The 25,392-nt window shown below is 41.3% G+C and overlaps 1 protein-coding gene across 1 annotated transcript in view; it reads right to left on the minus strand.

Moving 5' to 3' along the window:
* TPRG1 (tumor protein p63 regulated 1) overlaps positions 1-11,482 on the minus strand; it is an 81,032-nt gene extending 69,550 nt beyond the window's left edge. Inside the window, exons 1-2 of the mRNA XM_049628417.1 lie at positions 11,256-11,482; positions 953-1,044 (exon numbers count right to left, since the gene is read on the minus strand). Coding sequence (XP_049484374.1) covers positions 953-1,044; positions 11,256-11,477 — 314 coding nt within the window. The 5' untranslated portion in view covers positions 11,478-11,482. The remainder of the gene's footprint in view (positions 1-952; positions 1,045-11,255) is intronic.
* Positions 11,483-25,392: the final 13,910 nt, after the last annotated feature.

Genomic DNA, 25,392 nt, shown 5'->3' on the forward strand with positions numbered 1-25,392 from the left:
TTGTCTGTACCAACCCCACCCTCCCAAAACTTAGTCAAAGAAAATGTCCGGCCCAGGAGTGAAAGATTAAATGCTTCTTTACTCAAGGTATAGGAATTACTGAGCTTTTCGGCTAGAGCCTTTGGAGACAGAAAACTTAGTGAGTATCCAAAATGGAGTTCTCACTATATTCTCCATTTAGTGTTATGTATTCTGTAGCAGAAAAGAGGCGCCTCTTTCTCTTATTATGTGAATATATTACTTATTATTGTAAAGACCATGGCATTCTTGATATTCTACTGGCGGGTGGAGAAAAAGTCATAGACACTAGAATTTCGGGGCAAGACACAAGGTAACTCTCTTCATGGTGTCATTTTCAATGAAAGCCCTTAGAGCTAAGATAAGCCTCAGGGATGAATGGAGAACTTCTGGAAGGAATAAAGTCTCAAGTGTTACACTCGGTTTTTAACCTAACTCTGGACTGGTGGCTTGTCTTTTCTATCCCGCATGATTTTGTAGGGATGTTATGTACAGCTCATGTTATTGTACATAAAATTCAAACTGTATATATTGACCTCATTTGTCTTTTCTAACCTTCCTTTCCACTGCACCCAGAGTGGGATGGTTAGTAGCCTCATGTAGCTAGAATGAGAGTAGTTGTAAGAGACAGAGACTCGAACCAAAAAGATCAGAGAGAAGAGTCCAGTGCAACAGTCCTTGAGAGCTATGAAGACCTAAGGAGTCATAGTGATAGCTGACTATACCCAGAAAATTGTTGTAGGAGTCAACCCTAGTCATGTATCAGCCATAGGGCACCACAAAACTTGACTCGCTAACTGGGGGTAATGCCAACCAATTATTTTGCATGGTATCCAGAAGAAATTCTGCCATAGATCTATCTCCCATTCTGTGACAGTGGTGTCAAGGAAAATGTTAGATTCCCATGGCCCCTCACTTAGCCATAACTACTCACTCTGTCAAGAGCCAGAAGCCTTGAATTGTCTCTCCAGGAGTCTTCGCCATGTGGCCTTTCAAGTCTTCCATGGCAGTCTCAATGGCCCCTGGCTGAGTGGGAAAAAGAAAATATCTAGTTTAGAGAAAACTGAGCCCTCTTTGTGCTTATGATTAATGAGTATAACCCATAGCCTTCTCCAAAAAGCTGATGGGAAAGATAGTTCTCGCATTTGTCTGTTTGCTCTAGGCATAGCATGCCGGAGAGCTTAGTCTTGAACTCTGGTATTTACTAAGCTGTTCTCCTTAGGTGGGACCAAAGTAATCCAAGTCCTGTCTTCCATGATCTTACTCATACCTTCTCACAGAAAGGAAGACACCCATTTTCAGAAGGCCAGTTTTCCCAAACATGTTTATCAGAAAGTTCAAAGGATTTAGCAATATGTACATTTTTAAAATCAAATCTTTCTCTCTTTAAAGAGCACCTGGCAATAAAATACCTAAGAGAAATCTTTTTCTAATATTCTGACCATAATTTTAGATGATTCTGGGAAATTAACTTTTTTGTCTCCTTACCTTGCTTTCTTCACCCTTCTCCAAGCAGGTGCTTCTACTTATGGGCCTACCTCTAGCTTAAAATTTGATTAACCCTTTTCATGATAAGAAATTCATAGACCTCTATCTCAGTGATTCCTAAACTTCAGTACACATCAGAATCAAAAACACAGATTTATGGGCTCTGTTCCCAGAGTTTATGATTTAGGAGGTCTGAAGTGGGCCTGAGAACTTGCATTTCCAACAGGTTCCCAGGTGATGCTGTTGATGCAGGACTGCACTGAGAACTACTGTTCTCTAGACAGTTATTCTCAACCTTGGCTACATATCAAATTGTGAGGAGAGCCTTTAAAACTCCTAGTGCCCAGGCTGCATACCAGGGCCATTACAGAAGATACTCAGTGGATATCTGCCATGTGGGACCCACATATCAGTACCTCAGGAGTTTTGCAGGCATCCCAGGTGACTCCAATGTGCAGCAAACGTTGAGAACCACTGCAGCCCAGGAATTATCTCGGCTTTTTTATAGGTGTGGAAACAGGCTAGTGTGGGGAACCAACCTGTCAAGTTCACTCAGCTAAGAAGGGGTGGAGACAACAAACATTCCATCGCTCCACCTACAAATGTAGTTCTGGCCTCATCCCAGCCCTGAGCTACTGACAAGTAGGTTCTCGGTTCTTGAATATTCTCTATATAATAGGGCTTTAATACTAACCACCTAATCTTCTCTAAATATTAACAGTCCTAATCCTCCCAGCCTGAGACTGTTCTCTCACAAAAGGAAACAGGGACACTAGTCTGGCCTAGGATCCGTTCAAATGTCTTTTCCTCTCAGAGCTAGGGTGGTGGTAGGATTTGGGTTTGCTTGCTTTCTCAGTGTATGATAAAACACTGTGAAACATTTTGGCTACAAAGTCCATTGGTCAAAAAAACAAAAAAAAACAAAAAAAAACTTATGAGAATCCATATAGGAAAAATAGGAAAAGAATGACGCTGCTTCAGATAAAGTGGTAGAAAATGATGCAGAGCTCTACCCCTCCCCTACGATTCACTCAGCACAGCCCACGTCATCCAGGAAATGTCCACTGAACAGAGTCGAGTGACCACGGATCCTATTCCATATCTGTCATAAATGAGTTCTGTAACCTCTAGGCAATTATTTGAGTTTTCTTGGCCTCCATTTCCTTATCTATAAAGACAACTGAGGCGACAGAACCAAAGCTTTCTGAGCCAAGCTGATGATGAAAGCCTCCTGGAAGTCTTTAAGAAAATAAGATCACAGCCCTTACACCGAGACATTCTGATTTTCTCATTTTAACACATTTCCTGTTGAATTGAACAGTCAGCCAGTGGACTGAATGATTTCTGACTCCTCTGCTGCTGGTTCACCGTTGTCAGAAAGCGAACAAGGCAGACCGTGCCTGCTGGAAGCTGTGAGTCATAAAATCAGTGAATTCTGGAGCATTAATCAAGCATGCCTTGAACACCCACTGACAAAGAAGACTGCACCAGCATCACTGGTCCCAGTGACCCTGCTGGCAGGACCAAATAATGCTGGAGGGAAATTCCCTATGATCCCATGACAGTGCCCACCCCCCATGCCATTCTTCCCACAATGCAGCCTGATTGCCCCAGGCCCAGTGCTCAAAATCATACTTTCTTTGACGACTCATCAGGTGATTTTTCCTGTCTCTCTTATACTTACATGATTTCTTCCTCAGCTAATATAACTCAGTAGTGAAACTAAGACTTTTCAGAAGAAGAAAAAAAGACTGTAAGGGAAATTGGAGAATAATGAAATAGTCCTAAAATAAGCATTTTGTTGAATGCTTTTACACCAGGCACTTTGCCAAAACATGTGAAGATGAATATAAAACTGTAGACTTTTTCAAAACCTTACTTGTCTTCCCTATGGAAAGCAATTGGAAAAAATCTATCGAAATGATCTATTCTTTGATCGACACATTCCACTTCTGTGAAGTTATACTATGGATGTTCTTGCATTTGTGCAAAGTAACAGCTGTATATCCAGTGTTCTTTGCAGCCTTGTTTGTCGATAGCAAAATTTTGGAAACAATGCAAATATCTGTCAATAGGGGACTTGTTAGATACATTATAGGACAGAGCCATTCAATGGAATATGATGCATATGCAAAAAAAAGAGGCATTCTGGGATAATACAGAAAATTTTCAAAACGTATTAAGTGAAAGAAAAAAGCATTCAGAAGGGTAAATAGGCCACATTTTTGTATAAAAAAAGTGGAGAAGGGATAAGAATAAATATTTTCATGTGCCTGAATATCCTAAAGCAACTCTAGAAGGATACCTAAAATGTGTTAACGGTGGTCCCCTGCAGTCAGGAAGGAACTTGATGGGGCAGTGGATGGAGGTGGTGTTTCACTCTATACCTTTTCAAAGGTTAAACATTAAACAAAAGTGTGTGTGTGTGTGTTTTAAGTTTATTTCTTTTGAGGGAGAGTAGAGAAGGAGAAAGAGCATGAGCAGGGGAGGGGCAGAGAGAGAGGGACACAGAGGATCCTAAGCAGGCTCCCTACTGTCAGGGCAGAGCCCGATGTGGGGCTTGCTCTCATGAACCGTGAGATCTTGACCTGAGCTGAAATCAAGAGTCAGACGCTTAACCAATGAGCCACCCATGTGCCCCAGAAGTATGTTTTTTTTTTTTTTTTAATAGAACATTTGGGAAGTCTCCAGAGTTCTGTCAATGTCCTCACTGAGCATGGTGTTCTTATCTTCAGCAGTAACAGTGGTCATGCCTTTACAGAACAGTTAATCATTGTATCCTGTTAGAGTATTTTATTTACACCCTTCTATTTGTCATCAATGGCTACTGAACTAAATTAACTTCAGCCATTTAGTGTAGAAAATTAAATAATGTGTGAACACTCGGACTTGCATCTGGGGCAATGTTTAGATCTCAGCCTTTCTGCCCACTTTGTGACCCATATTATGTCCTCATCATTCCAGATATCAGTTTATTCATTTTCTAGGTGGAAGGTGGATAAGACAATATTAACTATAACAGAGCTGTTAGGAAATGCCAAAAATATTTGGGAACACTGAATTTTCATTCTTATTATTAATATTAAATGGAAGGAAAATAGTCGTACCATGATTTAGAGGTCAAATGGTTACTGCAATGGAACTGTTGGGAAAATAAGTAAAGTTATGCACAAGACGGCTGACAGGACTAACATAAGCTCCAGTTCCTAGCTTAGAGACTCCTCTTCCAGGCTCTTCTTTCCTGTCCTGTTTGCCATGCATGCCTAATTGCTACTAATGCAGACTGCAGAAGTAACAGATGATAAATTGTCCCCCATGCTTGTGCTCAGGACTCAGATCTGTGGAGAAGGATCTCCTCTGAGCCTGCTGGTGTAAAATAAAACTCCGATCCACCAAGATCTCCAAGTACCGCCTGTTTTTTCCGCCAGCGATCCAACCTGGTTCTGTAACAGAATAATTAGCTCAAAGACTCCTAAGACTAATAGGAAAGTATGATGGAATAATAAGCACTCATCCAATATACATATATTTCTAATGCTAAATTTTAAGAAAAATCATTAGGGAGAATTCTTATTTACAAGCTATACAGCAGAGCCGGCAGCATCTTTTCTAATAGTTCAGCACCAAACATCCTCAGTCAAAACAAAGACATGTGTTTCCTTACATTTCCTTAAGCTAGACTAGCCAGGAGCCAGTTGTCACACAAACAATACTCACATCTGCTGGTAATAGTTTCCCATGTACTGGACTCCTTAACTAGACAGTAAGAGGTGAGGGCAGTATAGAAAGGAATGCTCCCGGGGCGCCTGGGTGGCTCAGTCGGTTAAGCGTCCGACTTCAGCTCAGGTCACGATCTCGCGGTCCGCGAGTTCGAGCCCCGCGTCGGGCTCTGGGCTGATGGCTCCGAGCCTGGAGCCTGCTTCCCATTCTGTGTCTCCCTCTCTCTCTGCCCCTCCCCCGTTCATGCTGTGTCTCTCCCTGTCTCAAAAATAAATAAACGTTAAAAAAAAAATTAAAAAAAAAAAAAAAGAAAGGAATGCTCCCAGGGACTCAGACACAGTAAGATCGTTCTTGTGAGTGTCATCATGCCCAGATAGAAATCACTTTGTGGTAAACACATAAGGGAAGAAAAACTGCTCTAAATTGGATGTGATTTGTAAAGTTCAGGGCAAATCTGTCTCTCCTTGAAAATAAAGGAAACGCCTCTTATTTTGTTATTGTTAAGTATCTGTCCTCAGAAGAAATATCAACTTTATTACACTCTTCAAGGGATTTCAGTCTAAGGAGGGGAGTTGAGAAATCTTTTGCCCAGTGAGATATGTAATTTCTAGACCAGAAAGCAGCTCATAAAATAACAATACAACTAATATATTTATTTAGTTGTTCCCAATGCAAAAGCAAGACATAGGGAACCCTATAGTAAGAGAAGAGGGGAAAGGAGAGAGTATGAAAGCCAAATTAGTGTCATGAAAGCAATGACATCGTGCTACACAATGGGAAGTCCCAAACCTGCTTATTAAAGTCTCGTTCCTCACAATAGAACACGGGCTATAAAAAGGCCATGGGGAACCATTAATTAAATATTAAAAGATCAAATAGTTTTAGTCCCATTAGTTTGTATGTAATTTACATTCTCAAGTATAAATTTAGAGATAATTCCCCATCCCTAATCGCTTTCAACTTTCTGATAAGGTATCTGCAAATACAGAGTCCTACAGGGAGTTTAAAAATATCTTTCCCCATGCGTATCAAGTATTGTTCCTTTCATAAGAAGTTGCTTTTGAATATCAGTCTCCACAACTAAAGGGATTATCATAATATACCTCGAGTTATTAGCCTTGAGTGGTACTTTTGTTCAGAAAAGGCACTAGGCCTTTTTTAGACATGTCTGAGCAATAATAGCAAATGAACAAAAACAGGAGGAAAAAATTGTCCAACCAGACTGATAGCAAGTGCTTCAGACATTCATTACTGTGACCTCTCATTCATTGCCCAAGGTCAAAGGCACTGGAGGGGTAGTAAAAAGTGTTAGGAGCCCTAGCTCTTTGTCCTGGTACGGCCCCTAAATTGCTGGTTGACTTTGGAGAAGTCACATCTCCTTTGTGTGTTTTAGGGGTTGGATTAGATATTCTCTCAGGCCCCTTCTGGCTCTAAGCAAGAATGTTGCTTTGTTGGAAGGGCTTGGTTTAGTAAATCAATAATAGTCTGGAAGCCTGTGGATAAGAAACAACATCCCAGATGCCCTATGAAAAAACATAAGAGGTTTAAGGAAGCAGATTGACTTCTTTTATGATCTGGTACTCAGAGGTCTGGTCTAATGCATAAGGTTATGGTGCTAAAAAAAGTGCCTCTTGTTTGTCCTGAATTAATTTAAACTTCCAGAGCAGTCACATCTTTGCATATCCACTTTGAAACTCATATAACTGATCCTCCTTCCTATTATATAGCATTGGGTATCTACTCCTGGCACCTAAGAAACTGAGTGTCATTCTGCCACAGCAAGCCAAAGAGTAATTTTCCTTTCTGGCTTATAAGGTATAAATAGGAAACAACTTAAATATCCAGAAAAAGTTATATAAATTGTTGTATATCTCCACAGTAGGATATTCTAGAACTGTTAAAAATGATGTTATGGATGTAGAGTTACTGCCATAGGAAATATTTTTATGCAACAAATTGCACATGTAAGGAAAAAGTAAGACAGGATATGCACCAAAATGTATAAGCACGCATTCAAACTTCTTTGGTTAACATTGAGTAGTGAACTATGGTGACTTTTATTTTGCTTATCGACATTTTTTTCCCAATAAACTACCTCTTGCAAAATGATTTGAAAACATTTAATAAAATAACATGCTTGATCAAGGAATTCCTCAACTCATTTACTCACAGTTCTTCTGAATTTACAACATATATGCTTTAGATTCTTACACCGTAATATATTTATTTCTTTTTAATTGCTGGGCATGGGATCATAGAACTATGAATCAGGAAGTTGAAACTTTGGTTCTAAGCCTCACTTTACCACTTACTACTAGCCTCCTGGGCAAGTCAGTACTCATGACATTGGACAATAGCTATGACAATGGACAAGCAACAGCCTCCTCTGGGCCTTAGTTACTTCTGAGAATGAGAGTGTTGACCAGCTCCTTGGTGTTCAAGAGGTGTCTGTGGACAGAGAGCATCATTTTTGCCATAGAATCTATATAAATGCAGAATCTAAGGTCTCATTCCAGGCCTCCTGAATCAGACCAGCACTTTTACAAGATCTCAAGGTCATTTGTTTGTACGGTAAAGATGGAGAATCAGTGGACCAGATCATCTGTAGATCTCATTTCAGCGCTACGGAAGTGATCTTTTATGATAAATCTTTCATAGATCTGAATCATTCAGACCCAGAGCCTGGGTCTTATTGAATTATTCCCCGAGAAAATGAATTATTTTCCTTTGGTCAAACCTCTTTGCTGCTATAGACACTATACATTGACATTTATATCTCACTCTGGAGGTCATGGGGAGGTCATGGGCATCTTAATGTCATTCTCTGTGACCAATTACAGAAGGGAGAATGTCAAATCAACAAGAAAGGAAGAAAGCATTTATAAGAGTAATGAGATGCTGCTTATGGAATGTTAATAGATGTGTCATGCACTGTGCTAAGAATATTTACAAAATCAGCCTATTTAAACCTCTGTGTAAAACTGATATTTTATCCACACTTTGCAAATGAGGAAATACACACACACACACACACACAAAGCACATTCATCATACTCACGTGCTAAAAAAAAATCTATATTCTGTCTCTTGACCTGAAGGAGAGCAAATGCTGAGTGCTTTGGGAATGTAGCCCTCACAGCCTTAAAGAATCCTCAAGTCTACTTTAAATTAATTAACAAGATTAGAAGTTTTCCCTCCCAAGTTCTTGAGAATGTAGGGTTTGTTTCTACATATCCGAAGGAGATCTTTTTCACACAGACTGCAGTCATTGACTGACTTACTTCTAAAAGGGCCATGAATGCCACTGTACATTACAGTAGGAACAGCACTAGACTTACAGACAGAAGATACAGATTCGAGCTAGAGCTATTCCAATTAATATCACGTGGTTCAGTCAGGTCACTTTGACAAAGGAAGCAAAGGCAGAAGGAAATGGCAGATAAAATTAAACTTCCACCCTCAGCCCAAATACTTGGGCTCAAATACTTGAGGCAGTCAGAACCTCTGCCTTGAGGCAGAACATTTCTCTAGGAACTCCCCACTGTCTTAATGCTAATGCTTTGCTAGAGGGAGAAACCACCTTAGCTGGACAATAACTAGGCCTCCAAGATCCAGTTAAGTCTTCTTTAGCATAGGAAAATCCTTTTGGAAACTTCCTCTTGACTTTACTTCCCCCAACTCCCAAGGATAGAATCAGTCTCCACTCCACAATCCTGGGGCAGCTCTTCCAGCCCATGGGTTCTGTCCGCATACTTTAATAAAACCACCTTTTTGCGCCTAAAGCATCTCAAGAATTCTTTCTTGGCTATTGGCCCATCATTCTAAAACAGCATCAACTTCACTCCCCTGAAACTTCAGTATGTTTACAATAAACCAAGAGTGATGAGTCCTCCCCTGCCTACCTTACAGTGTCACTTCAGGGGACTTCACTTGATAAATTACATAGAGACACACAAATAAAAGTATCAGTCAATCAAACAAATAAGTAAAACCTCCATGGTGGCTTTAAACTGTGCTGATTTAGCTAAGTTAGAGCTACATTTTCTAGAATTTCCTTTCATGTCTGTTTCCAAATTAGAGTTGGCCACAAGAGATGTTAGTATAAGATTTGTAAGGCAGAAGGGAGTTTTTCCCTGTGGAAGATCACTTCAGACCACCTGCACTCACATTCACAGCTGCTGACCTCCAGGTTCATCTGATGCCAGGGGGCAGCACTTACAGCTATAGCTTCTTTTGCTGACAGTCAGACTTCATCCCTCACCTCCTTCCCCTGGGCTGGTAAGTGTGCAGCTCAGTGTAGAAAGGCACCAAGTCCTCTCCTAAAAGTGACTCACACCTCCAAGTTTAGACATGGCTGGAGACATACAGATTCCATTTTCTCCTCATGGGTTTTGCTTGCTCATCAGGAATTCTGAGTTGTCCATCCAGGTTCCAGTTTTCCCGTACTCCTTATTCCCAGTTCATGACTACGAACCGGTTAGACTATAGCAACTTCAGGCTCATCACTAGATTGCAAAGACAACAGGTTTGCAGAGACTTCCCAACCAGCTCTCATAACTGCATCACCTTCTGATCATGAATCTCTTACTCCATACCACTCACGGTTCTCTCACCAAACCGTGACTGATCCATCATCATTACCAAAGATAAGACAACTTTAGGGGATGCTTTGATTTCCTTCACAGACTATCTTACAACTCAATTTTGCTTATTCAATTAAGTTCACATACTTTGGAAAACAAACCATATGCTTTACATGTGCAAATCACACAAACACATAGTACAGCACCTACCATAGCACCTTAACACGTAAGAGTCGCAGAATACAGATGATATGGGTATATCGTACCTTCAAACATGTGCACGCGTGCACACGCGTGCGCGCACACACACACACACACACACACTGAGTCACTTTAAAATTTTATCTTAACCAAAGATGTTTTAAAAGCTACCAAATCAGGATTCATTAGTTAAAGCTTTATAAATAGTCACATCTTAGCCACCATTTACTTGTAAGACTGAGCTGAATTTTTTTTTCAAGATTTGTCCCAGGTACACTTGAAAAATGAGATGGTCTCTGTTGCCACAGTGTATAATCTCCAATTTTGCTGCCAATTGGCTTTAGCCTGTGAGCTAATACCTACTGTGTTAACAAGAATATTGAAGGACTGGGAAAGAACATTGATAAGTAGGAAGGAGAGTTCAAGAGAGAGAACTACTCAAACCCAGAAAGCACTATGTCCTTGATCCAAATGCTACAAGTTCAAAATATCATTTTTTAGGAGTGCCTGGGTGGCTCAGTTGGTTAAGCGTCCAACAGGCTCAGGTCATGATCTCGTAGTCTGGGTTTGAGATCTGCGTCAGGCCCTGTGCTGACAGCTCAGAGCCTGGAGCCTGCTTGGAATTTCTCTCTCTCTCTCTCTCTCTCTCTCTCTCTGCCCCTCCCCTGCTCACGCTCAGAGCTCAGTAAAGGAGCTCAGCTCCAGAATGCAGCCAAAGGTTTGGGATTTAAAAGTGCCTGCTCCCACAGAGTAATATCATCATCCCCCTGTAGACCCTGAGGTTCAACTCGTTCTCAGCAAGCCTTTCCACTCCATCACCCACATCTTTTTCAAACGTGGAACAAATACCCACTCTGGGCACACAGCTTTATATTTTAGCTGCTTGGGTTTTCTCTCTATAGATCATTAATCTGTGGAGGTCAGATTTAACCTGAACACAGGACTGAGGAACCAAAGATCCATCCAAAGAGACTGGATGACCCACTTCTCTCCTATACGACCTGGTTATCAAAACTAGACCCCCTAACTTCTCTGAAATTCAGAACCTTCACCTGTAAAATGGGGATACGGATACCTACTTCATGGTTTCTGTGACTATCAGATGAAATAAAAAATGTGAAAATATCTGGTAAAACTTGTGATATAGATAGATAGATACATAGATAGATACATAGATAGATAGATAGATATTAGAATACGGTAAGAGAAGTCTTATGTAATACTTCAGAGCACCAAAAAATTTACCCGTGTAACGAAGTACTTCCGTGAGACATAAGGTTGGTGATAAGGATTGGGGTACAGTGTTGATTCAGTCACACTTGGCTGCCTTGAAATACGGCTTGGCTCTGGGTCCTTGCCTGGGTCCCCCTCCTCCGTGGACAGTTGGTCAGTCTCAGAGGGTTGGTCATCTCCCTCTTGCTTCAGAGACACAGGCTGGAATCCTTCAAAACTCCCAATCTTTGACATTTTTTCTGCCTAAAACAAAAGAAGAAACAATCTTCTCATTAGAAAAGAAAGGGGGAGAGGTGGCAGTGAGGGGAGGAGTCACCTATGTCAAGGCTAAGGCAAAAAGTCTATTGTGTGCAAATGATGTTCCTGAAACCGACCAAGGCACTAATGAATGTAATTCAATGACACAGATTCTATTTACCAGGGCAGAGAAGCAAGGCCCTCCAGACAGAGAAAAGGAGGCTGCAAGTAGGTCCATTTTCCCACCTTTTGTCCCAGGACAGGAAGCTGAGTATGTAGAAAGTAGTATGAAATAATTACCAAACAATTTATCTTCAAGATTTCATAGTATTTTTGCTTCAAAACCTACCAAGCCTGTAAGCTTATTTAGCAGTTAAAAGCAATGATAACACACCTTCTTGTGTGCTGCTTGGGTAGTAATAGGGCACAAAAGAACTTAGAATTGAGCATATTTTTTAACTGAAAAAAATGCAATTATAAAATTTTATATAAGGAAATAATTTAGCCAAATGCCCAAAGACATCAGTATGGAAGGTAGTTCATCACAACATGTGTCCAATAGCAGAAAAAGATGCCACTTTATGTCTAATAGCAAAATGTGTGTAATAGCAACATTAGACACCCATACAACATTGTATCTGATACCAAGAGAATGGAGTAAAACTAAGGATCCGTCAGTAGGGAATTGGCTAAATAGGTTATACCATAAAGTGAAATATAATGTAGTCATTAAAAATGTAAGTGCATATTTTTATCATGGCAAGATGTCCAAAATATATTCTTAATGGAAAGCAGTAAGCTATAAAACATTACCTATAATTTTAGTCAGATTGGTTAAAATAATTCAAAAAATATATAAAAAGAAAGAAGGAAGGACACTTGGAGTTGAATATATGTGAAAGGGCGGACCTACACCGACCGACTCCATCTTGTTCTGTGTCCTCCACCTTGACCACGCCTACTCCTCTTGAGTAACTTCCCGATCAAAACATGCCCCGCCACCTGGGTAACAGGACTCCAACCCTTCCCCAGCCAATCAGCCGAAGCCACGACCCTTCCCCAGCCAATCAGGAAGGGTCACCAGTGAGAAGTTACCTCACCAAATGCCCCTAGACCCCAATAAAAACTTTGTGCTTTTGAAACTCGCTCTCTCTCCCCGGCATCTCACCGCTGCTTCTGTTGGTGCAGGTAGGGGATTGAGCTCGAGCTAGCTCGAATAAAGGCTCTTTGCTTTTGCATCAGACTAGGCTCCCTGGTGGTCTTTGGGGATCACGAATTCTGGGCATAACAATATGTACACATGCATTGTGTGACAGATTAGAGTAAGTCTAAAAAAAAGTAAAATGGGGACACCTGGGTGGCTCAGTCAGTTAAGCATCCGACTTTAGCTCAAGTAATGATCTCACAGTTCATGAGTTCAAGCCCTGCGTCAGGCTCTGTGCTGACAGCTCAGAGCCTGAGTCTGCTTTGGATTCTGTTTCCCTCTCTCTCTGCCCCTCCCTTGCTTGTGCTCTGTCTCTCTCTCAAAAATAAATAAACTTTTAAAAAGTAAAATAGAATATTAATAATGGTTATCTCTGGATGATAGGCGGTTTCAATTTTCTTTCTTTAGAAACTTCTCGATGCTTACAATGATTATATATGACTTAATAAAAACAAATTTATTTCTATTTTGTAAATATAAAGCAAAATTAAAATAAATAGAAAGCACACGCTAGCCTAGTAAACAGTATTTCCACACCAGGTCACCGCTTCCAAGCTGAAGCCAAATAGTCACCCCCTACTATGAGCACACGGTCCATGCTACATGAAAGGGGGGTTTTGTGCCCAGTCTCACGGTGACTGGGAATGCTATCTTATTTTCAGAGCTGCCTCAGTGTTCCGAATCAGACAAATTCGGTTTCCTCTGTGCTTATGAAACACCAGAAAGTGAAAAACAGCCCCTATCACCAGCATGTTTACATTCATAAAATTGGAATTACAGTATTCAAGGGAGGTAAAAATAGTATGAGCACATAATTTGTTGCCTAAAGCTGGACACTTCTGAGCATGAAAAGGATGTTATTAACAATTATGTCAGAAGGATAGGAGTAAACCAGGATTGTCCCTGGCAAATGTGGACAAATACAGTCACCCTGAGGGGTCTGGATGCAGGAGAAAACGCAGCTGGTTAGGGGGCTCACCAGAGAAAAGCCCTCCCCAGGCCATATTCCAGGTTCCCCCTCCTCTGAGCCTCTCAGCAACCCTAGAAAGATGATTTTACCTGCCTCTCTCTGGGGATCACAGCATTTAGGGGAACCACCAAAGGCACACGTATAGCAGCACCTGGATGCCCACCCAGGGCTCCCAATCCTGCTTCCAGTCCATTCCAGCAGGCCCACTGTGAGGCAAGCTGGGTTACAGCAGGAAGGCTTCACAGAGTCTTCAGTAATCTTTTTAAATTAGAAAGGTAAAAGGCAGAGACCGGGCCCGTAAGAAGTACAAGGCACACCTGAAGAAGCAGGAGGAATTGTGCGCATGCACGTGTGTGCGCGCGCGCATGCGCGTGCGAGCGAGCGCAGAGAACAATCAGTGAGGCCCTTCGGCCTCCCCGGAAGGTCTGCCATCTCTATCACAGGGGCTGTTGGAAGAGTGTGTTTCTAGAGTTGCCTGTGACCTGTGAAGGTTTGTGCCTTTGGGGAAGGCAAGCCTGCTTCTGTATTTGCCACACTCTTCCAAACACTGCCTAACAACAGACATCTGCAGAAGGCTCCTGTGCCTGGAAAACAGGGGGAGGACTTAATTAGCACCACTTCCTCTCCCTCAGGCTGTCTTCTCTGGAAACACTGGGCGAAGAGAATCCGAGCAGTTTTGAGAGGGAACTGTTTGAGATCCAGGAAAGAAGGAAACTCAGCTCCAGTTCAATGCTTACAGCATGAGTAGTGGAAAATGGAGCCCAGCCACCTAGATCCAGAACGCTTCTGGCTCTGCTCCAGTCATGGGGACATCTTTGCAAGGACAATGAATGTACCTTCCTCAACAACCGCCCCAGTATGAGAGCCCGCACGTATGAGCAACCCATTCATCTCCTTACCACCCGCTGCCCTGAAATGTTTATCCCCAGTTCAATAGATAATGCTCTTTGAACCCTGCACAAATAGACTGTATATATTGAAATACCAAAAACACATTAAAACAAAACAAATCCAGACAAATTCAAAGGTTTCCACTTGTAACAGACCTATCCAAAGCCATTTATAACTGAAAAAGATCATTTTTCCCTCACGCTCCATTGAAACTTAAGTGCTAATACACAAGAGAGGCAAACTAGCACAATTTCTAAAGAAAGCAAAGAGTCAAGGCTTAGAAAAAAACTATGTCCATATTTTTGACCTAATCTCATTCCTGGGAATTCATGTAAGGAAAATTATTCTAAAGAAGAGACTGCAATATTAATTGCTGTATGTAAAACCAAAAATCAACAGAACACCTAACAGCCAAGCAATTACGAAGTCCAGCAAAGTGATATTGTGCAGACATTTAAAATAACATGCATAAGCACTGTGGCAGCGTGGAAGGAAAGGATGGACCTTCCCAGGTGAAAAAAAAAATAAGCCAAAGCAAAAAACAAAGATTTTCTCTAGATACGATGATATGAATATTTTTACATTGGTAAGGACCAGAAGGAAAATATTTACATTTATTGAAGTAGTTGGATTGAAAGCAAATTTTTGCATTAATTTTTTTTAATTGTGTTAGTGCTTCTTTTGCAATAAAAAATAAAATGTTTAATAAAGGTGTTGATTCGCACACTGTGGAGCTTTCTCCAGTGTAATCTGTGCCGTTCCCCCCTCCCGCAAGGACAAGGAGGGCGAGGAGAGACAGAGAGACCACACAAAGAGCAGACCAATCCAAATGGGTATGTGGCAGGTTAAACAAGCAAGGGAACTTACATGCCAGGTTGGTCTAGGGCACCTCAAGATGAGTATATCTCTGCATATGCCCGCCAGAATCTTAAAAGTTTATATATAGGCCATACCTGGATTCGTTCACATACAAAATCAACATGGACTCGGCAACACTTTACTCTCTCCAGGTTATGTCCTTCAAGTGGCTCCTGCTGTGGGAATGGTGGGTGGAATGTATATTTCAAGGGCAGGCGTGGTGAGGAGCTTTGGGTTGCCCTGGGGCCAGCTTGTGGGTCATCCAGAGGTCATGTCTTCTCGATGACCTCTTCCAACATGATGCCAAATAAATACCTAAAGAAATGCTATTCTTCTTTCAGATAGTAAGAATTCTGTATTTTTCAGCGGCCTGCAAATTCAGAGCTGCAATTTAATATAGTGTTGAAGTAAATAACTTACTTCTGGGTCCCAGTCTATCTGCCTCACTTTATACATGCTTTAATCTAGGGGCTCCTGGGTGGCTCAGTTGGTTAAGTGTACAACTTCAGCTCAGGTCATGATCTCACGGCCTGTGGGTTCTAACCCTGCATCAGGCTCTGCGCTGACAGATCAGAGCCTGGAGCCTGCTTCCGATTCTGTGTGTGTCTCTCTCTCTCTGCCCCTCTGCCATTTACGCTCTGTATCTCTTTCTCTCAAAAGTAAACATTAAAAAAATTAAAATTAAAAAAATTATACATGCTTTACTCTATCTCTCTGCGATGTTTTCTGATAATAGTTCAGAAGCATATAGGGCATAAATTGTAGCTAGAGAATTAATGTCTAGTCCAACTTCATTTTGCAGATTTTGGAACACGGAGTGGAGGGACTTGCCCAAGGACACATGGCTACATAGAATCAAAACATGACTCCTGGATTCTCCTTCACTGCTTCAAGTTGTAGTACTTAGAAGAAAGCAGAGAAGTAGTGATCACACTTAGGCGTTGGTAAACCGGAAACACTTTTGCCAAATGTCTGGGTCAGTCAGCCCTGCTTTCTTCTGGGATGGGAGAAACAGCTTCTATGAAGCAGGGCTCACCGTGTGCTTCTCTGGCATCAGCTGGTACCCAGCTCCCAGCCCTGCAGGCTAAAGCTTTCTCCTCCACTTGGTGTCAGGCTGACTTATCCATTAGGATCTGTGAGGTGTGTGCCTGGGGTCCACAAACCTTTTAGGGGTTCAGGAAACGCTTTAATTTTAAAATCAGAAGAGGAAAAATTAAATTTTATGGTCAAAAGAAATGTTTTAATTTTTTTCTCATGTCAGAAAAGAAGTGAAGTTTGTAAGAAACCCAAAAATTTGGTTTTGCCTAAAACCAAAAAAAAAAAAAAAAAAAAAAAAAGGGGGGGGGGGGTAAGGGGGACTATTTAAAGTCATCGAGATGTAGGTTTTAATATTGATAATATTATGGTAGAGAGGTTCATAAATGCAAGAGTTTTAGGCCCATGGAAATATTAACATGGCCCTGAATCAAATCTATATCCTACTACTGACATTCCCTGCTTAATATTCTATTCCGGGGCTCCATCCTAAACCATCAGAACTAGAAACATGCCCCACCCCTTCCAGTGCTTTCCAAACTCTATTCTGGAAGATTCTGCTTCACAGTATATTGAAAGATTTCTGTCTTGTGGACAAACTGTGCAATCTTCAGATAATTATTTTTGCTTTATTAAAATCAAAGAGAGATCCAGAATAGTAGACCCCGATAAATATTTGTTTTTTAGAAAAGTAGATAAATAACTATAAGGAGAACTTTTGATCAGCTTAAAAGAAGTATCTGGCCACACTGGCCACCACTCAACCAGAGGCAAAGGCGTTAACAAAGAACAGGTTGAACATAACAAAGAGTATCACAGACATACCAGTAAAATGAATAGAGATACCAGTAAAACTCAGAGCTGTTTCATGGGGAACCTCTTTTCAGGGGCCAGGCCTACCACTCTCCAGCACTGCCTTCCCCTTTTTTCATCAGCTTGTAAGAGTCCTTCTTGGCTCCTGGCCCTCTCTGCCTCCCTGGCAAGGCTGAACAGCTTTTTCTCCTTTACTTTCTCTACTTTCCCTGTCTTCTGTCTCTGTCTCTCTGTCTCTGTCTCTCTCTCCCATATATATATGTATATAGGAGACATGTATATATACATATATATACACATATATATGAGATATGTATATATACATGCATACATACATATGTATACATGTATATACATACATATGTATATATACATGTATATACACATATATGTATATATATACAGCTCTCCATAAGTCTCATGGGATTTTTTATTTAACCCCAGGCAATGCTGTCGCAGGTGCCTTTGATTTCCACAAAGCTTTTGAAATATTAATAGCTACTTGAGTATCTGTGTTACTACCTCTCTGGATCTTCAGGAAGACAGAATGCTTAGTTAGGAAACACTCATATCTATTAACTCCTGCATCCTGTAAACGAGGAATCAGAGACCTAGATGGGTTCTGGGTCCCCCTGACCCCCACTCACATTCTGTCTCTGTCTCTCCATCTCTCTCAACATAAGTAAACATTAAAAACAAATTCATGGTTTGCTACCAAGAACTGCTACCTCTTGCAGGTGGTGTAGTCCTGAGCTGGGGAGGGAGTGTGGGAGTAAGTGCCTGTGGCTTATGTTGCTTTCAAAGAAGTCAACTTTTTTTTTTCTGATGGTGACATGTCTACCCACCAGAAAGGGTTAACATTCTCGAGGCACATCCCCAAAATAACAATCCACTTTTAAGTCTGACATTTTGTAAAGGTAATTTATGTGAATTTATATGTGCAGCTTTCCTGAGTCTCTGCGAGAACAGCCAAGGGATGCGCAGTGGATAAACAGTACTCTAACACCTCAAAACTCCAACGAGGCCTCCTCTGTGCCAGCTGAGATAAGAGAATTGGCAAACACGTCTTCACAATTTCACATTTTGTACGTTAGTGATAACATGCCAGCAGGGCTGTTCTGTGTCCTGGGGAAAAGTTGAACTGATGCAGGGTCTCTTCCCTCCAGGCTGCCCCCCCCCCACCCTGTGCCCTGCTGCCAGTACTTTCATTCAGCAAGGGGGTGGGGGAGACCCAGGGCCAGCATGAAGAATGCATCCCTCCGCCACTCATTCACTGGGTAACCCTGAGGAAGTCACTCCTCTTTCTGCACTGCAGATTCCTCATCTATAAAATGAGAGGCCAGATTTATGATTTGCATAAATGACTAGCCCATTTCAATCAAAGCAGTCTCCTCCTCTGGTTTTGGACCCTTCTGAAACTTTCCTCTGGGGAGAACAACATATTAAAGTCTGAAAACTGCAGGAGGAATTATTTCCAAGTTTCCTTCCAACTCAATCACCCTGCAAGTTTTGATGGGCTTTTCTCCAGTACCCAGATTCTGTCTCTCTGTCTCTCTTTCTGAGACAGAGAGACTTAGATTCTAGATCTAAGTCTAGAGAGGTTGCTCATATATGGTTTCCCCCATCTCTTCTCGATTATATGACTCCCATGAACATGGTAGTTCCCTTGTGATTCACAGGTTGTGGTGTCAGAAGAAGAGAATTGTGACATCATGAATTTGGGTGTTCATTGTGGAAACTTTGGGGTGTTTGTCCTCCAACTTCCTTCTAGTGCAAATGGCTATCTACCTTGACCAGAGCTCCTAGGGACACCCACTGGGCACCTCAACCAGGTCAGGACTGGAGACATGCTTGAGCCCCAATAAGTCTTCTCACATTTCAGAAGGAAAACATGCAGAGGTTCACTGAGCCCCTCCCACAAGATATTAATTTTTCGACGGGGTTCTTCAAAAATGTATATGGAAAAGAATCGATAAAGACAAAGATATTGAATAGAGAACTTTGTGAGATTACAGATCCCTTGTGAGTCCCTGAGATTAGCTTCCTTGCAAACTTCCACAAACATTTCCACCACACTTCCAGCTGGCGTTATGGTAGGGCTTGAGTTTCTGACTCATAGCATTTATCTCACTGTTGTGTACCCACCATTACATCTCTGCCTTCACTCCTGGGCTGTAAGTGACTCTGATCGCTTCTTTTCCATATACATTTTTGAAGAACCCCGTCGAAAAATTAATATCTTGTGGGAGGGGCTCAGTGAACCTCTGCATATTATAGCCTGCACTTGGCATGCTCATGGTACAGAACAGGCACCGATTACAAGTTCTCAAATGGATGTCCTGCTTGTTTCTCTGTCAGGTCTGAGATTGAAAGGCAAGACTTACTTACGTCAGATCCATTGCTGCTGGCACATTCCTCATACCTCATATATGAATGTTCAGTAAATGTAGGCTCAGTAATGAAGCTCTGTGTACGGCATGAATGGTAATATCTTCTGGACACACACATACAAAGACACACATGGAAATGCATGCCACAGAGGTGCCTGGGCGGCTCAGTCCATTGAGCATCCAACTTTGGCTCGGGTCATGAATCATCTTATGGTTCATGAGTTTGAGCTCCATATCAGGCTCAGTGCTATTGTCTGCACAGAGCCCACTTCAGATGATCTGCCCCCCTCTCTCTGCCCCTTTCCCGCTTGTGTTCTCTCAAAAATAAACATGAAAGAGAAAGGAAGGAAGGAAGGAAGGAAGGGAAAGAAAGAAAGAAAGAAAGAAAGAAAGAAAGAAAGAAAGAGAAAGAAAGAAAGAAAGAAAGAAAGAAAGAAAGAAAGAAAGAAAGAAAGAAAAAGAAAGAAATGCCAGAGTCTTTTCTCAGAGAAGCTCATAGTCTAGTGGAACATTGCAGACTTTGGTGATAGAGCCATACTAGGAGAATGTGCACAAATACTGTGGAAACAGAAGGGGGATTAGCAGGGGTGAGTGGAGAGAGGGTTGAGAGTGTGAAAAATTAGAGGTGTAGACAAAGGCGCCTCAGAGCTGACTGCATATTTGAGACAGGCAAGGACATTCCTCTCAGACCTGTGAGGTGTGAAGAGGGGTGTGTTCAAAAGATGGCAGGTAATATGGTGTATTGTAACTGAGATGCCAACTACTCGCCTCCAGCCCACACCCCTTGAGGAGCCAGTAACACTCGGTTAAAACCTTCGGTCTCTGACAGGATGAAAGTCTTAAGTCTTCCTCACACCTCCTCTCTGCTGTCACCACACCTCCATCCCTGTTGGGACAACTCCCTCACAGCCAACCCAAATGCAGAATCAGGGCTGGCCCGGGAAGCGTTCCATTGCCCCAGACACTTTGTGAGATTAACAACATCACTACAGACTGAGAGAAGTAATGGAGAGGTGAGTCACATTGCATACAGTCCAACTTTGTACCATTCATCTGTGTCGTCTTTCTTTCCAGGGTAACAACTTCTTCCTTGTGTGTGCTTATTATTTGAAGGATATATATGTTTCATCTACATATCCAAGTCACCCAGGTTCTCCCCTTCAACACCCCAAATAAATGGAGTTCTCCCACGAACATAAACTCTGGAGGTAGTTATTAATATAAATCTGTACATGGATTTGTAAATCGTGGAGGCACTGGCTGGGGATGTACTTGAAAAAGCAGAAGGAAGTCAACCTAGAAGCCAGGAGTCGCTTGTAGTGACTTATCTCAGGGAGTAGCAGAAGTGTCCTACTTTGCAAATAGCCTGACCATGAAGAAGGTAGGGAGGGGACAGAAAAGTGGTAGAATTCTCCTCCTGGGAAGGAGAAGAATTAAGGCTAAAATCACCAGCCTTCCAACCCCCTCCAAAAGAAAGAAAAATATCAGCCTTCAAGGAATTGAGCAGAAAAAAAGCTGTTGGGTCATGACAATGTACTTTAAAGGGGCCCATAACCTCGCAGATATTTTTTTCCACGTGCAAGTGAAAATGAAAGGAGCAGAGAAATGAAAACAATCAACGAACAGCAACAATTCGGCTTACAGCAGCCTCTTTTCTTCCCTCTGCAAAGGAAATAGGTTCCCTGATTTTGAAGCTGCTGATTCAGAAACTAGATGGTGACAGTGCTTAGCAATTAGAACAGGTCTCTTTCCCATTGATTGGGACATCCCAAAGGAGTGTGTGGATTATGTCACCAGGATTACTACCTACCCACTGTTGGTTTCAGTGCCAAAGAGCCTATGACCAGATGTTCCTGGCTGGGAGCTTTAAGGAAGTCGCTCCAAAACCTGGGTTTCCTGCTAGGCCAACTGTGACTTCTCCTGTAAGAGTTTGTGAAATTCAGGGAGAGCCATTCATCCAAATGCTGACAACGGTATTTTTACCCCCCCCCCCCAAAAAAACTACATCATTTATTATTTTAACGACATTTTTAACATAATAATTTTTATTGAAGTATGACATGCATTCAAAAAATCATAAATCTGCAGATCAGTGAAGGATCATTAAATAAACACACTCATGTAACATTCATGTAGGTCAAGGTATACCATATTATTGGCACATTGACAGGATTATTTTTCTCAAAGTAAATATTCAGTTGGTTTCATATGATGGAATCCATGACCACTGCCAGACATTTTAGATATCTAACAACACCCTCATTTTACAAATAAGAAACCAGACATTCAGAGAAGTGACTTACACCTCAGGTCACAAAGCAAGTTAGAGGAAGAGGCGGGGTTTCAGGCTCCTCTTTCCTGGTCTTATTGTCTCCAATTCCTAGGAAGCCTTAGCTGACCTATGAGGAAGAGAAACCTGTTCTTCATGATGACTCCTTTTTCCAAGAGTCTGAGGTTAGCTCTCTCTTGGCTCCATAAAGCCTGTCTCCCTAAAGCTCAAGGAGCTGTCTCAGAGACACTGTTCTAAAGCCCACACAAACCATTATTTCCTCTGCCAGGGGCTCCTGGTATATATCTGACACATGGTAACATATTTGTTAAGTGAATTAACAAAGAGATTTCACATTACCAACAGATGCTTCTCAAATTCTCCCTCTTCTATATCCACGATCAGACTGGTCATTTTGACCCATGAGACCTCATTTTGCCTGTGAGATGACCTTCCCCTTTATTCTAAAGTAGTCACTGGTGAGGACCACTAACTGTGTCACATGAGGAACAGTAGAAGGAACTGGAGAAATTTAGTTGAAAAGAAAGAAAATATGGAAGACATCGACCACTCTCAATATCTCCAGATATCTAAAGGATTATCAGAAGGAAAAGAACACATTTCTTCCTTTCGAACCTATAAGCATAAGAAAGATGAAAAATCTCTTGTTTTACATAATCAAGCTTCTCAAAAAAATGGTCCACCATTAAGTGTCTCTACTTAATTTTATCTCATTCATACCTGAATCCCTAGAGATCTGCTTTTCAGTCTCAGCATATCTTTGAAGTCCTCTCAGCAAAGCTCCTCTGACAGAATCCAATAGATAGATACTTTCCATTCTTTATCTTCCTTGATCTTCTTTTGCACTGTTGATTGTTGATACCATCTTTCTTAAAATTCTTATTGCCTTCTGTCCCTTGGAACTACAGATTCCCAGTGTTCTTTCTACTTGTTTGTTCACTGTGTTTAGTTTCTTTCATGGAGACCCCACCACAGACACAAAACACATACTCATATCTCACAAGCTTATGTTTAACCATAATCAATAGATCTGACTGCCAAATCTGTATCTCCAGTTAGAGCTCTCTCCAAAGATCAAGTCCATCTAAATAACTACCTACTAGACATGTCACCTTTGTTGACTCACAGGTACTTCAAACTCACTTTATCCAAAGATGAACTCATCATCTTCTTACATGCCCCATAAACTTGTTCCTGTTTTTTATTCAAATCTCAGTGAATGAGATCACAGATATAGAGTTGCGCAAAGGCCAGAAAATTGCCTGACTTTCTCTTCTTGCCCAATACTATAGCTCTTGATTCTTCAGTATCTACTGAATTCTTTAGTTTGTTCCACTCCTATTGCCATGGCCTTAGTTCACCTCTTGCAGATCATTATAAATGTCCTCTAACTGGTCTACCTCCAATATTTCTGTCAAATTTATGCAGCATACAGCAGGAAGACTAATCTTTCTGAAATACAAATCAGATTGTGTCACTGGCCACTTACCCTTCAATGCATCTCCACTGTACTCCAAATAAAATATGAATTCCTGAGCATGGTAGGCATGATCTGAACTCCTACTAACCTGTGGAGGCTCATGTCTCACCAAGTCTCTTCCTTCCTTTTTCTTTCTCCATCTTCTTCTCCCATCTTCCTTGCCATACCACAGCACTCATAAACTATGCTTCAGCCATACTACTCTATCTTTAGACTTATAAACCCATTAAGCTCCTTCTCATTTCCTTTATTTGATAACTCCCATTGCCCTTCTTGTCTCAACTTAGAAAGCAGCTAGAGGCTTCCCTGACCAATCTTGTCTCATGAGTTGCATGCCTCTCCACTGTTTCCCCATGTAGACCACGTTTATCATTATGACAGTACTTATCACACCATATTACAGCTACCTGTTAATGTGCATGAACTTTCACATCCTTCTCACTAGTACATAAGATCCTTGACAATAGGGACAGGGTTTTCTTACTGTGATATCCTTAGCACCAAGCAGAGCACATAAAAAGCATTCAAGATGTATTAACTAAACAAATGGATCAGTAATAAATATCTGTATTCCAAGGAGCACCCATGATAGAAAATGCAAAGGAAGTTCAGCTTAGAAAGTCTCTTTTCTCAGATATGATGGAATCAGACCTGAAAAGGGAAGATTTGAAAGCCTTTATTCCAAATCAGTCTCAGATTTACTGGTTCCCATAAGCTTAACAGGAATGGCAATTTAGAAATGCAGTTTTCCCTATGCTCTTTAGCCACCATGATCTTTTATCAACCAGTTCTCTAGTGATTTCCTGTAATTGGTCTCCATGAGTAGACTGTGAGCTCTGTGAAGGAATGAACCATGCCCTCATTTGTCCTCTTGGATGCCCACAGGACACTTAGCCCTCTGTGCAGGACAGTGAGCTCAGTCACAGCAGATGACACATAAGACATCTGCGTGACCAGAGGCAGAGCAAGGAGAAAGTCACTTCCACCTCAAACTACCCTGACAGTTAGGTAACAAACATAAGAACCTTTCCTGAGAGCACTTCTAGGGATGGAAGGAGTAGAGGAGAGCTTATCCTGAAACCAAAGGGCAGTATGTGAGAACAAACACTTGGAAGGGATGAGACAAGACCAGATAAAGGAGACTGCCATCTTAAAAATGAATACTGCTAACTTCTCATCTTGTTGGTCACCATAACTGAGGGACAGTCCATGTTTTAATAATGAAACGTGCATTGAGGTCCAATGCTGAATGCGAAACAAGACATCAAATGGGACAAAATAATTTAGCTACAAGAAATTGTTAGAGTATTATCATTCCAAGGCAACTCTGACCCAATTCCACTCCTCCTAGGTGAGAAAGTTAACACCTGGTACTCAGCTTGTTCTACAAGATGTCAAGAGGATCCAAGAAGTTCCAGAGAGCACCACCCAGAAAGAGAAAAGGCAAAAGAGCTAACGTAGAGCATTATTCTCCCATGTAAATAATGAAGGCCAGCATACAGGTATGGAGAAATGGGAACAGTTCTTTTTCAAGAGGGACAGTCAGACTCATTAGAAGATGATTTAAGAAAAGTGGATGATTCAGAATGCTAATGAATAAAAAGTTTAAAACCAGTTTGTATTAGCTTATTATAATTAGATAAGAGACACAAGTGAGGAACAATAGCATCTATCATAAAAGGCCTTTTCTCCTTCTGTATTTTAGTAAGAAAATTAAAATATATTAAGTATCTAAGAAAATATATATCTATATATGCACATGAGTAAACTCTATGTCCAAATGTTAGAAAGTAAAGATAAATGTATATTTATGTGTGGTCTGCTACATCCACTGTTGAAGCAATAAGCAGCATGACACAGAATAAATAGGAAATGCACTGAGAAAATGAAAGTGCTACAGGTGATATTCACATTTTCTTGGTTCTGTCAAGGTGTATCTCAAGGCTGACTTGCTGGGGAGGGATGCTCTTTGGTTTTGCTC

The sequence above is a fragment of the Panthera uncia genome, chromosome C2 (assembly GCF_023721935.1).
Source record: "Panthera uncia isolate 11264 chromosome C2, Puncia_PCG_1.0, whole genome shotgun sequence".
NCBI lineage: Eukaryota > Metazoa > Chordata > Mammalia > Carnivora > Felidae > Panthera > Panthera uncia.